Source organism: Dreissena polymorpha, chromosome 4 (assembly GCF_020536995.1).
Source record: "Dreissena polymorpha isolate Duluth1 chromosome 4, UMN_Dpol_1.0, whole genome shotgun sequence".
Taxonomy (NCBI): Eukaryota; Metazoa; Mollusca; class Bivalvia; order Myida; family Dreissenidae; genus Dreissena; species Dreissena polymorpha.
In genome coordinates, this window is record NC_068358.1 from 32,910,014 (window position 1) to 32,924,836 (window position 14,823).

The window sequence follows — 14,823 nt, forward strand, 5'->3', positions numbered from 1 at the left end:
ACGCTTACAAAAAGGTCAAAATTCCCAAGCAAAAGCAAGACTAATTTCAATTGAACAATTTAACTTAGGAAAATATAATTTATGTAACCAGTAAAATATGCATGATTGTTAAGAGTTTCAAAATGGTCTTACTGAAGTTTTAAGCAATAACTATTCAATTCAAATCAACCAATGAACACAAATTAACCCATTTATGCCTAGCGTCTAGAAAACAGGCCTAGGCAAACAGCGTAGACCCAGATGAGACGACACATGACAGGGATTTCAATAGACTTTAAAATTTTGAGGAGTCAAATTGAAAAATGCTGGGGTCAATTTCAAAGCGCATTTATTGTGTTTTTGTCTGTATTATTTATGTTTTTTTGATAAACATATGCCCTAAGAGTAACACAATATCTTAAAAAGTTATACTGCTTTATTAAATGACAATACCATGATACATAACACAACATTTTGTAATGGTACACAAAGATAATGACAAAACATAAATAATTTGTGCGAAAAATATCCACATTAAGTTGTTCATTTCACAACTTTTATTATTTCTATCACTATACTATGTTTATTTGTAAAAACAATAAATGCTCATTAAAATCTACTTCATCATAACACATTTAAGTCTTTTAACACATTTAAGTAATTTAAGATATATGGTAGCACCTTTTCATCACATATTAATCATCATTATATTATCATCATCCCTATGATAGCTTTTGTAACAAAACACAATCTAAATGCATGGAACATCTAGTATATCTATTACTGTTTATCCGAATACTAAACATGTCCGAAATATGTACACTTAAGAATGCCTTACCTGTAGTAGTTTTAATTTAATAATCCAACTTTTCATTCTTGTTTTCTGGTTTAACAAACCTTATCAAATGTTTGTTAAATCCAGTTAATGCTTTCTCCATTATTGAATCACAATTAATTGTAATTTGGATTCCCAGCTTTGAATTAAATGCGGGTTATAATTTAATTTACAATACGTCAGCGATTTACAATGTCGAAAGTCATGACGTAGAAATTTAATTCTACTCTGATAATTTATATATAATCGAAGTAAGGTGTTTTCTCAATGTTTATGTGTAGTATTATGACTTGTTAGTATAAAAAAAATTAACTGGTATTCCAGTTTATATAAGATATATGGGTGTTAATCGTAATTATCGGTAGATTAACAATCTGACAAAACTCGCTGGACTGAATAGTGGATCTACGTAATTAATAGACTTTTGATCAATTTTGTTTTTTCTTTATTTTTGCCGACTTTCTTTAACCTTGCCGTCTGCAAAGTCTGCAAAAAACTCTGCAATTATCGGATGGTCAATCAATTATCACGTAATCACTGCTGCTAATTACCCAGTTAGTGTGCACGCACTATTTAGACGGTGACATGTGTATTGGAAGAGATGAGATAAGATAAACAACGCCCGGGGTATTCTCTCGATTATTGAACGAGTTTCAAATTCTGATACATTAATTTCAATGAGAAGCACAGCGGGATTTATTACCACGGAACTCGATATGTTAACTGACTGACGCACGGGTCTAATTTTCGATGCGTCAAAATGACGCACAGCAGAAAAAAGGGTTGCGTCAAAAATGAGTCATTTTTAATTTGCTCGCGTCAACACGCAGGATTCTGCGTCTATTGAAATCCCTGCATGATGTGGCGTCTCATCAGGGTCTACGCTGTTTGCTTTAAGGAATTGCTGTAAGAAATATTCTAAATATGGAAATAAATACACTAGATATCCCTAATTTTGGAAATAAATTGATCCAGTTTAGAAGGGTGGGAGAGTCCACTAGGCATAAATGGGTTAACAGCACTACACACTGCACAGTCAAAAAGACCTTTGAGCAAACCCACAGGTCATAACTCTAAAATGGTAACCTGCAGGTAATATTATGAGCCGCATTCTGCGAAAACTGGGCTTAATACATGTGTGGAAAGTGTCATCCCAGCAGTCAGCACAGGCTAATCAGGGACGACACTTTCTGCGTAAAGGAGGGACTTCCTTGAAGCTCAAAATCACATAATAGCGGAAAGTGTCATACCTGATTAGCCTGTGCGCCTAAACTTGATTTTCTATAAGGAGTCCCGGACTTCCTTGAAACTAAAAATACCATAAAAGTGTTGTCCCCGATAAGCCTGTGCAGACTGCACAGGCTAATCTGGGACAACACTTCACGCACATGCATTAAACCCAGTTTTTTCAGAAGGGGGCTCTTATAATCTTGATTGTGAATAAAACTTGCATGTCAAGAAACATGGAAAACTAGAAACCAGTTCAAAGTTTACAGTTCATTGCACATGTCTTGCTAATATTACATTTATCTGATTTAGAACCAACATGCTGTGATCAACCTGTAATTAATCAATTGCAACTGTTAATTTGTAATTATAGGAAACTAAAAATAGTGCTTCTCTGCTACTGTTATCAAACAGTTGATTGTATGAGTAAACAAGTGAACACCAGAACATGGTACACAGATTAGATACACAGAGAATTGTTCTGTTTCTTTAACCCTTTGCATGCTGGGTAATTTGTCGTCTGCTAAAATGTCGTCTGCTGAATTTATAAAATTAGCATTTTCTTCGATTTTTTTCCAAAGAATACTATCAGAATAGCAAACAGTTTGGATCCAGATGAGATGCCACGTTCTGTGGCGTCTCATCTGGATCCAAACTGTTTGCAAAGGCCTTCACAACTCGGTTCCCGCACTGTAAGGGTTAATCTCAAAGCTAAATCTAGGGGTGTCAATGGACAAAATACAAAATAATATCAAAACAATATGTCAAAAGTAAAATAATTTGTGTTTAAGATGACATTTTGTGCCATGAATTTTAAAATACCAGAAAATAATCCTCTGATTTATAACAATATCAAAAGTGGTCCTTGATGGCCTAAATCCTGAATTCAGGAATAGTCCTGAACTTTGACACCCCTGCTACTAATACTACATTCCAATTGCATGTGAAATAGATTTGTTTGCATACACTACTAGGCAACCATTTTACATCAACAGCTCTTAAATTCTTTCTTTGACTAAAACATATTGTTTTGCCCTATACATAAATATGAGTAAAGTGCACAATCTTCCATAAGATTTACATGCTGATAATATGTACATTGTACAAAGCAGTGAATATGCACGATGTTGTCAAATATTTATGAATTTATATAAAATGTGTAAAAAACTTATTACACATATATTTCACTATAAATTAAAATAAAAGTTAAGAAGAACATGTGTCGAAAATGCGAAATAAGGCATTAAGCCAGATATTTAATTCTGAAATCAAAGATGTCTGTACAGTCCAATTTGCCAGTATATTTGTCATGTATGTACGATGTGAATCTCAATTTAGTTTTACAGATTATTTTAATTTCATGCAACTATACCTATTCATACAACACACTAACACTAACTCCGGTCCTTATACAAAGACAAATGCTTCGGTTATTGGACCAAAAAAAAAAATAAGTCCGTTTCTCCTTGGAAAAAAAAAACAGGGTCGGTAGGTAGAGATTTTTGTTCCAGGTACTTTAGTGGAAGGCTACTAAAGCTTATAAAAAGTTGAGGGTCGGCGCCGATTCGTGAGACACGGTCGGGCGACCGGAAACGGATTTGTTTTTTTGGCCTTGTGGGAAAATATGTACAAAATATCTTCGTCAAAATCGGCTTGAGGCGCTAATTTGTCTTTGCTGCATTTTATGATATTCGTCTTCAATGTAAAAAATTTCTTGCCTATTTTGTGTTATTGTAAAATATTTTTTATCAATATGTTACAATTTAACACATCAAAATTGTGCATACCCAATATTACTATTATTTTTATTGTAACCAGTTCATACACAGCAAATATAAAGAGGCAATATGATACATTTATAAGTTATAAGTATGTAAAACGGCATCAATTTTAAAATTGTGTCTTCGCTTTTACTACCTCAGTCATGCTTTTAAATCACTGGCCCATAACCCTCTTTATTGCTTTTTTGTAATTATCCTTATTTGCTTTACCAAAACTTAAATAGGTAATGTGCTGTGATACCAGCATTTGTACGATCTCTGTCAGACGTTGCTGACGCTATGATTAACTGTAACTGAGCCTACCAGACGGTGTAGTTGGCCGGGTTGAGTTTTGCTGCATCCTTCGTCAACTCCAGGGCACGGTCACTGACCTCATTGCGGGCAACTACAGCTCGAAAGTAGTTGTACACGTCACGAACTGGAACGATATATAAAGCTTCAATTAATCTGTGATCATACCATAATTTCTGATCTCTTTAGAGACATTTGGGGTCAGTTAGATATAAATATTTTAATAAATGGAATATTTATACAGCCATGTAACATAAAATCATCGAAAATCCTGTTGTATATCATTTTAGAAAAGTCAATATGAGGTTTTAAATGAATGTCAATAGTCTTGCTATATGCATAACAAATACATTATATTATTTAAATGGTTATATGTTTACATAGTTTATGTAAGGACACTGCATTGATTTAAAACACGATATTCATAATTGAAAATATCTCCAGCACAAGCTGGTAAACAGACTTTATATGCATGCAAAACAAGTCCATATATATCTTATATCTTTTTCTTTTACTTAACTTTCAAAAGTCTTTTCAAAAGAAATGTATTTAATAACATATTCACTACGTGTATCTTACCAAGATACCAACTTAGAATGTTTTAATATATTACATCTATTTAATAAGTCATCATTTTACCAAAGAATGATTTAATATATTAAATCTATTTCAGAAGTCATCATTTTGTATTTGCAAAGTAATCCAGTTAGTTACATGTCAAGAAATCATTGATGTCAAGGGATGCAGAGGATATTTAAAGTATCATAAATTACCAATTACATAAGGATTTCCGATGCTCTTTATAATGCACCAAGGAAGTTACACTTTGACTTCAATTCTCAATTCAATTTCTTATTTGCTATTTAAGATTACAAAAACTACACTGAATCTTTCTGCGTCATTCATTTGAAAGCAAATGCATGTCTATTGTATGTGAAAAATAATTGACTAGATTTAATTTCTAGGCTTTTTGCACATGAAAACAGCCTGAATTTTAATTAACTTGCTTAAGAAACAGTTGCCACGGATGTCAGGTCATTGGGTTTCTAACATTATGACTTACATACAATAAGAAAAACTTATAACTTATACTCACTTAAAAATATCTCTTGCAACAGTCAGAAAAGCAAAATGCTGTAAAATTATTTGTCAATTGGTCATAATATTTAAATAAGAACAGTGCCACATGCATGCACATCATGTTAAATGATGTACGCATGTTTAATTGGTATTCCCCTTTCTCCATTGAATAACAAATACAGTATCAACCACAATTCACTTAATGACGTCTCGATGATGTCAACAGACACAAAGAAATTATGTGTTTACTCCAGAAAAATGGATAATGTTTGAGTAGCTGTAATTTTTAAACACATTTATCTTTTATATTGGACAAACTTGCTTTCAAGAATGTAAGAAGTTTTTAATAATTGTTCATTAGTTTTAATTAGGAGGCCACTAAGTTATAGGGAGTTGGATTGGTTAGATTTTTCTGAAAATCCAAGGCTAGTAGATGAGGCTCTAGCCAGTGACAGTAGTGATGAGGTAGAATACGCTGAGTGGGAGCCCAGGTCACCACACTCGAGATTGATAAATACTACTTTAGTTCAGAAGGGAGACGCTGGCGCTCAGGACCGGTTGAAGGCCGAGCTAGTGACGGAGATTTCTAAGCTAGAGGCAGTTGTTACTCAATGGGCGGAGCATCAGGGAGATGGAGCGAGTTTACAAACCATTTGGCCCCCAAGCGTCTGTGGTGGTGATAGGCCTGCCCAAACCGTTTGATGTCACTGATAACGCATCAGGCCTCCACGCCCCACCCAAGTCAGTAGGTTTACCCCAGGGAGGACCTGTAGACAGCTTCTATCTAGGCCATGTAGTCCTGTTTCTGTTTCATCAGAGGCCCCTTTTACAGCCCTTTTGTCACGCATGCACAAGATCGCGGTAGACTGTCACGAAGTGCAGCCGATATCCAGTGAAACTCCCTTGGAGGCGACGCAACCACATCCTGTCCCCAACAATCTTCCAGTTCTGAGTAACCCTCCTGCCCTTAGTTACCCTGATACAGAGGGATCGGAAGGTTCTTACCAGGCTGCCAAAGAGCCTGCTATATGATAGATGGAGCAATTGGTGTGTTTTTAGGGGCAAGTTTGAGCGTTACCCCAGGATGCAAGATTGGTCTGACGCAGAATGCGCCGATTGCCTTGGTTGGTGTTTGACAGGTAAGGTGGTCGACTTCTTTGCGTTGCTTAACAAAAGGAGGGGAACTGTACCTTACACCGAGCTTATGAAGCCGCTGCAGGAGCCCTTTGGCGCCAGGGAGCTACCTTTAACTGTGCAGGGCCGTTTCCATATTACCCAACAGGAAGAAGGCGAGTCCCTAGACGATTGGTCAGATTGGGCACTCAAGCAAGCAACCGCAGCGTTTCGTGATCTGCCCTATGCATACTCCACTGAGCAAGCAATGACAAAGTTTTGTCAGGGTTTGTTTGACAAGGAGGCCGGCAAGCATTTAAGCCTGCAGTTACGCACATTGATGGATGAATGGGTGTGAGTATTCCCAGGAGGATAAGTGTGAACCTGTAACCTGGAGCCTATGGCTTTGTATTTGCCCTGGAGGATTAGCTTGTGTGTTTCCCAGGAGGATTAGTGACGTGTAGCCGATGACAGTAGACGTGAAATTCTCTCTAGAACGCGGCTGACGATTTGTGCAAACCTGACGAGGATTCCGTTTTGTTAAAGGTAAGTAAGTGTGAATTGCATTTGTATATGTACCACCGCCTGATCATCACCACTATTGTCTTTGCTAATTGCGGCTTATGGTGTAATTGACCAATCCATGATGAGTTAACCAGAGAAACAGTATATCACCATACGACAGAAGCATTACTAGTTTTACACATGACAAATTCCTAAATTAACTAAGTTGAAATGCAGATTCATAACCGCCTGATCTTATTTGGTCAATATCACATAATGACATTGCAAAGCAAGCTAAGTTAGCACAATATTTACATTATATTTACATAAATAAAACATGAGATTTAATACATACTTAACCCTTAAAGCGCTGGAGCCGAATTTTAAAGGCCTTTGCAAACAGTTTGGATCCAGATGAGACGCCACAGAACGTGGCGTCTCATCTGGATCCAAACTGTTTGCTATTCTGATAGTATTCTTTGAAAAAAAATGAAGAAAATGCTTATTTTAGAAATTCAGCAGACGACATTTTAGCAGAAGACAAATTACCCAGCATGCAAAGGGTTAAAGCTGAAGTAAAATAACTGATATACTATATACAGTCAAGTTACCATTACTATATACAGTCAAGTTACCATTACTGGATCAGTATAACTGATATACTATATACAGTCAAGTTACCATTACTGGATCAGTATAACTGATATACTATATACAGTCAAGTTACCATTACTGGATCAGTATAACTGATATACTATATACAGTCAAGTTACCATTACTGGATCAGTATAACTGATATACTATATACAGTCAAGTTACCATTACTGAATCAGTAGCGTAATGATATACTATATACAGTCAAGTTACCATTACTGAATCAGTAGCGTAATGATATACTATATACAGTCAAGTTACCATTACTGAATCAGTAGCGTAATAAAGTTGTTCCGGTGAAAAGCAATAAATGTATTGAGACTTCTTTTACACCAGTTTGATAAAATATTACCTTTGCTTACTTATTCAGCACAGAGTCTTATTTTTAAACGCAGCCAAATGTATTTGTGATACCTTGTTTATGCCACAGACTTCATGCATTAACGGATCAGTTGTAGCCATAACGGATCACGTGATTGAAACCACTCGGGGGCATCTAACTTGCAATTTGAACTGTCGAAACACGAACTGTGTTGTTTACAATGACCAATTAACATTTCCAGTTATAAATTATATTCATATTTTGTTATTGTTTTGTATATGGGATCTTGTATATGACGCATGGTGTTCTTGTGTGAATTATCTATTGAAAATCCTAAAAAGATCAAAAAGATATGGGCATCTTATAAACCATGTAAATTGTTTTAATCATATCTAATCATCGATAATTTATTGTTAGAATCAACAATATTTGCATATATTTTAATAATATATATTATCAATATGCATTTTATTATCACGCTTGATCCGGTATTGCCTTAATTCTTCACGTTATTTAAGGTGTTGCAAAATCTTAAACACGAATCAAAACTGACACAGAGCTCCAGATAAGGTTTTGTGAAATTCTTAAATTACTACCAGATTTTCAAAAATAATTCTTAACTCTGAAATTTTATTCTTAACGTTACTACTAAGTTTTGAAAAATAATTCTTATTTTTTCTAAATGATTTTAAAATAAATAATAATGGTTATTTTCATGCAAAAAAATCAAAATAAACATTCTAGCAACTTTATTTATACGAGTTCAACAGTGTCTTTTCAGTATTATACAATTTTATTTTTCAAATACCGTCATATACCCAAACTGTGTTTAGATTGCAGGTTTTTTTTTGGCCGGATTTTATAGCCGAAATTCGGCTATGTTCCCAATCCCAAAAAGGATACTTTATTCCCAAAATGTGGCAAAAAATTCCCAATTTCAAAAAAAAATAAAAAATTATATATATTTTTTTTATAGAAAGAAGTCTAATGCGTATTTCATCTCAATTTCAATTCAGTTACATCTAACAAAGTATAATATGATTTTGTTCTTTTAATTTGAATGATTATAAAGAGTTATATCAAATTTAGTATTTCCCTAATCAGTGGACTTTTCATGTGGAAAAAAAGGCTAATGAATTTTTCCCAATTTCATGAAAATGCCGATAAAATTCCCAATTCCAAAGCCATGGGCTATCTTCCCAAAAAGTGGAAAAAAAACCTGGATTGCATGTCTTAGATGAATTTTTAGATATTTCACAATTAAAATGGGTCTCCCCTTCAACAGGTTTTTTTTCCACTTTTTGGAAAGATAGCCCATGGCTTTGGAATTGGGAATTTTATCGGCATTTTCATGAAATTGGGAAAATAAATTCATTAGCCTTTTTTCCACAAAAAAAGTCCACAGATTAGGGAAATACTAAATTTGATTTAATATTTATAATCATTCAAATTAAAAGAAAAAAATCATATTATACATTGTTAGATGTAATTGAATTAAAATTGAGATAAAATACACATAAGACTTCTTTCTAAAAAAAAAAAAAAAAAATTTATTTTTTTTGGCAATTGGGAATTTTTTGCCACATTTTGGGGAAAAAGTATACTTTTTGGGATTGGGAACATAGCCGAATTTCGGCTATAAAATCGGGCCAAAAAAAACCCTGTTCAATCTTTTCAACGATTAGCCACGGGACTTGTCCCTACCACTCGTTGAATGTTTTTTTGTGTTTAAGTTTGGACCCGTCGTGTCGCGTTTTTGTTTAGCTTTTCCGACTGTGTCGGCAACTGAACATACAACATCGTTTAAGATCTTTTCTATAATGTCTTTCTAAACATTTAACTTCGGCTCACTTTGCGTACAATATGTTAAAAGCGTGTTTTTGGATGCTTTGCAGTTATTTAGGACGCTCTCTGGGCAGCGCCATTGTGTTTTGACAGATAGACTGTATATGCCGCTTTTATTGGAAAAAAATGCGCTTTGTTAAACAAACCCGATAACCACTCTATATAAGCACCGCAGAGATCTTTAATACGCGAAAAGAACTCAATAAAAATCGATACAAACCTATGTAAAAATAATATTCGTAACTTGATTTTGTAATTCTTAATGGTACGACAAGATTAAAAAAAAATACGTAACGGACTTGAAAATAATTCGTAATTACGAAAATACGACCCTTATCTGGAGCTCTGTGACATGGACTTTTTCAGGCAAAAAGACTACTAAATGGCCTTTAAATTAATGTGTAAAAACCTTTGTTTCCAACAGAGTTATAGCATGTGACCGCGAAAAATGTTCAACCTTTGGAAACAAGATGGAAGTAAACACAGTGTTATATACATGTCAGCAAAACATAACGAAATGTTTGACAAAGAGTAGCTCCGATTACAACTCAATCAATTCATTTTAAAGAACATGCAATGAAGATGCTGTGTGCAAAATATCATCTAAAAATGTCAACTTTTTATTGCAATACGCAGTCTTGAACATCAAAGTGATCCGCTATGGGTAATGATCCGGTAATGGTAACTTGACTGTATATAAATCTACACATATCTAAAATAATTATTGTGTTGCAACAAAACAAAAAAAATAATACGAAGGGATAAAATGCCAATGGCCATGGTAGACAGTGTAACCTAGCTATCACAACAACATTGATCAAAACACATGAATCAAATGTAAACACTTACACACAGGCAGCAGTATCATAACAAAAATAAAAAAATTGTCCCCCCCCCCGGACCATACCCCCCCCCCCCCCCCCCCCCCCCCCCGAGCTTACCCCAGGGGTTCCAGATTGTTAAATGTACACCTATTGTGTATGGTTTAACTTTCCAACAACGAATATTGACAAAAAATAACAGTTTAAAAAAAAACCTCTTATAGGTATTATATATACACAAGGTATGAAACGCACTATATGCCTATTGCTGAAAGATTGTGGAACACTGGACGTGACCTTTTTCATCGAAAACACACATGTTCCCATGCAGTTGCCGACAAAATCCAACTGGATTCGTTAAAAGACAGTAAATAAAACGAGATTACACTACTAACCGATCTCCTGCTCGGCTAATAACTTTAATATTCAATTAAATTTGACTTTCTCGCTATATGTCACTCGATGTTTCATCTACACATGTACACCATTTTAATTTTATAACACGTCATCTGGTTGGTTGTTCTCATTGTGTTGGCCAATGATATGGCATTTTAGAACCGAGTATTCGATCGACAAAATATGACAGCAAAACACAGACATGTAGCGAGAAAGTCGAATTTAATTGAATATTAAAGTTATAAGCCGAGCAGGAGATCGGTTAGTAGTGTAATCTCGTTTCTTTTACTGTCTTTTAACGTATCCACTTGGACTTTGTCGGCAACTGCATGGGAACATGTGTGTTTTCGATGAAAAAGGTCGCGTCCAGTGTTCCACAATCTTTCAGCAATAGGCATATAGTGCGTTTCATACCTTGTGTATATATAATACCTATAAGAGGGGTATTTTTTTTTAAACTGTTATTTTTTGTCAATATTCGTTGTTGGAAAGTTAAACCATACACAATAGGTGTACATTTAACAATCTGGAACCCCTGGGGTAAGCTCGGGGGTGGGGGGGGGGTATGGTCCGGGGGGGGGGGGAATTTTTTTTTTTTATGATACTGCTGCCTGTGCACTTACACTTATCAGAATATGCAATCTGGACGACAGGGTGTGGTCCGTCATCTTGTGGGACCGGCTCTACATCACTCCACTCACCCCGTTCACAATACGGGGTCCAACTCTCACTACTTTCATCGGAACTAGAATCCGACATTGTTGTTGACCAACAAAAATACCGCGAGAGAGCGTGCTGCCTAGCGGACAATCTCCACGCAGAGTTGTCGTTCCAAGCTCACCGTCTTGCAAAGCGGTAATGGGCGGTTGTCGGCGTTTTTATCACTATCGAGTTTGGCAAGCCAAAAAAGTGAAAACGAAAGATTGTTCTATTTTCTTTATATACAATAAAAACATGAAAATGAAATAAAATTTATGTTAGCGTTATTTAAGTGGTTTTGACTACCGTAATTACTTTAAGTTTTAGGTCACTATAAGTTTTATATTATACTACCGTAATTACTCAAGTTTTCGGTCACTCAAAGTGTTATATTAATACAAAGTTAATTTGAATGATTATGAAAATTAATTAAGTATATTCACAGAATATCTCTAAATTTCCCGACACTTTTAATATTTACATGTCGGCCAAGCAAAAATGTGTCCGAAAACTTGACTAATTATGGTACATGAATTTCGATAAGGTCACATTTTTTACACCCGTCCTTGCTCTGTTAACACTGTCTGGTCTCGTGTTATTTTAGAGTAAGAAAGCCTGAACAAATCTCCCCATCATTAAGGATTATTGATAAGTCTAATGTTTCTATGCATCTTTATTAACCTTTAATAAGGGAGATATCTGAAACATAGTTTTGCCAACTGTTAAACAGAATGAAATGATAAAGAGCAATACATTGACGAATAATCATATTTTTATATATTTTTTATTAATTGTGTGTACATGTAAGTGTGCTGTTGATTTTAAATTAATAAGCGAAATATTGTTATCAAGGGACATTCATGTATACGGTCAATTGAACTGAATAGAGCTATAAATTTATCATAAATAATTAACAGCGCTTTAAAAAATCATTAACAAACATACTCATATTTGAACTTAAATGTCTCAATAAGTAATAATCTGAAACTAACGATATATCGTTGCAAATCATATGACTGGTTGTGTACCGCTTTTTAAAAAACCGAAATATGATGTATGGTAAAGCATTAAGTAGGTAAGATTTAAAATCCATTGTCCAAGGTTTAAGATAAATGCTATTTACACTATAGTACTTGTCCTCATTAGAATCCAAAAATAAAATAAGATTTCACTTCCTGGGTAAATCCCCTTCCCCCATCTAATAATCCTAAATAATCCGACAAAACATTCATGCACACGTATATTATCTCTGTTGAAATGCTAAAAAGGTTTTCATCTTTTACATCTTATGGAAATCGTATGTTAAAGACACGAAATATAACAATTATTATAATACCATGAATGACTATAAAGTAACCACCCATTAAGCTAAACATTGAGCAGTCAAACTTAATAGATTAACGTTCTTCGTAGTTTCTGTGCTTTTTGGCACATTGACCATCGAATTCATATTCAGGCCTCTCTCCTTTCGTTTGTAAATCGACGCTTTGTTCTAAAGAGGAAATGGTGTCATCGTCAACCCTCACACATCGCTGAATCTATGGCATATCATGCATTTCTGAGCAGGCTTTTATGTAATGAAGTCATCTATACAAGCATTTTGTTTGCACACGTCACTGGGTAATGCAAGTTACGCATTTTGCCCATGGAAGACCGTTCGCGTAATTGAATTGGTATCGTTGTTTATAAATTGAGAGACGCTAATGTGTAGTCCAGAAAATTAGCGTACTCAGTCTGGTAATAATTGTTTACTAAATTAAGAATATTCTTATATTTTCGTGAAGCCATAACTTTTTGTCTTAAAAAAGGTGTTCATCAGATACCGGTAAGCGTTTAATATGTATTTGCCGAAATATTAAATTTATTCAAATTGTATTTATTGTGCTATTATTCTATTATTTATGTCTGTCTTGTACACGGAGCGTATATTGAGTCATCTAGAGTCCGTGGTTTTGTACGAACAAATGTGCACACTTCCGCAAGTCAAACTTTACTTCATTTACAATTAAATATAATTAAAATGTGCTATAAGTGAACTCATCATTAAGTGTAAGATGATGATTGGAAACGTTGACATTACACCGCTTTTGCAACTTTTCCAGGAACGGCACGTGGCGTCAACGTCATAATGTTTTTGTTTGCTGTTGTTAATGTTGATACCTGTGGTCAAATAGACTGGAACCATTACATAGCGCATTCGTTTCACTCCCAATAAAATAAGATGTAATTATATGGTAGACTTTCTGACTTTGCAATATTTATTGTCATAAGATTTAAGATTAATTGATCATGCAATTCACACAAAATTATATATTTATGTCACTAGAAAACCATTTCATGTTACTGCTGTAATAAACTGACATAGTACCGGTATTTGACATTGCAAAGTCGGTGACCCATTATTAATTAGAGTTTGTCTTTTTCATGTGTTTCTTTCCGTTGTCTAATTGTATCTGTATGGCTTGTAATTTGTTACCTTCAATGTATAAAGTGATTTAAGTGATTATCTTCTTCTTCTTCTTCTTCTTCTTCTTCTTCTTCTTCTTCTTCTTCTTCTTCTTCTTCTTCTTCTTCTTCTTCTTCTTCTTCTTCTTCTTCTTCTTCTTCTTCTTCTTCTTCTTCTTCTTCTTCTTCTTCTTCGTTTATTGTACTATATCCCTCTCTTGGGCATTGTAGTACAAGAAAATGGTTAAAAATCGCTGTGTGGCGCAGTTAGAATAAAATAAGTTTTTAAAACTATTTACAAATTGATTGTGGCCTATTTCGGTGCCATCCCTTCCTTGAACGCTTCAAGACTGGGAGCCGTCACAAGGTGGTTGGACAGTTGGTTCCACAGTCTTGTTGCTGACGGGAAGAAGGAGTGTCGGAGGTAGTCGGTTCTGCAGAATGGTACGATGTATCGAATACTGCTGCCTCTAGTGGATGACATAGCAGGGCGGAGGTAGGGGTCAGACGGAATATCAATAAGGTTATTAATTATCCGGTACATCATGGTAACCTTAGATGTTTGGCGTCTCGCTTGAAGGGGCTGCCATCCGATGTCTGCTATCATTTGTGAGCTGCTGCTTGTGGTTCGGTAATCGATCATAAAATACAATTTACTGATGCAACTTTCGCTTTGTTTATCATTGAAATATTAAGCACTATAGAAGTTCATTTACTTTCAAAAATCATTAACCAAATAGTAATTAGGTTATACAAATACAATTAGTAGGTTGAAACTACGAAATAAATGCTGTACCTTATGGGACGGACACAAGTTTTATGTAGTACGGG

The 14,823-nt window shown here is 34.9% G+C and overlaps 1 protein-coding gene across 2 annotated transcripts in view; it reads right to left on the reverse strand.

Annotated features, from left to right (window-relative positions):
• Positions 1 to 11,685, reverse strand: part of LOC127876729 (protein farnesyltransferase/geranylgeranyltransferase type-1 subunit alpha-like) — a 41,690-nt gene extending 30,005 nt beyond the window's left edge. The window contains exons 1-2 of one of the 2 annotated variants that reach the window (XM_052422160.1): positions 11,472 to 11,685; positions 4,126 to 4,240 (exon numbers count right to left, since the gene is read on the reverse strand). In XM_052422160.1, the coding sequence (XP_052278120.1) occupies positions 4,126 to 4,240; positions 11,472 to 11,607 (251 nt within the window). In that variant the 5' untranslated portion in view covers positions 11,608 to 11,685. The remainder of the gene's footprint in view (positions 1 to 4,125; positions 4,241 to 11,471) is intronic. The other variant, XM_052422159.1, reaches the window with a different exon arrangement.
• Between the last annotated feature and the right edge of the window lie 3,138 nt (positions 11,686 to 14,823).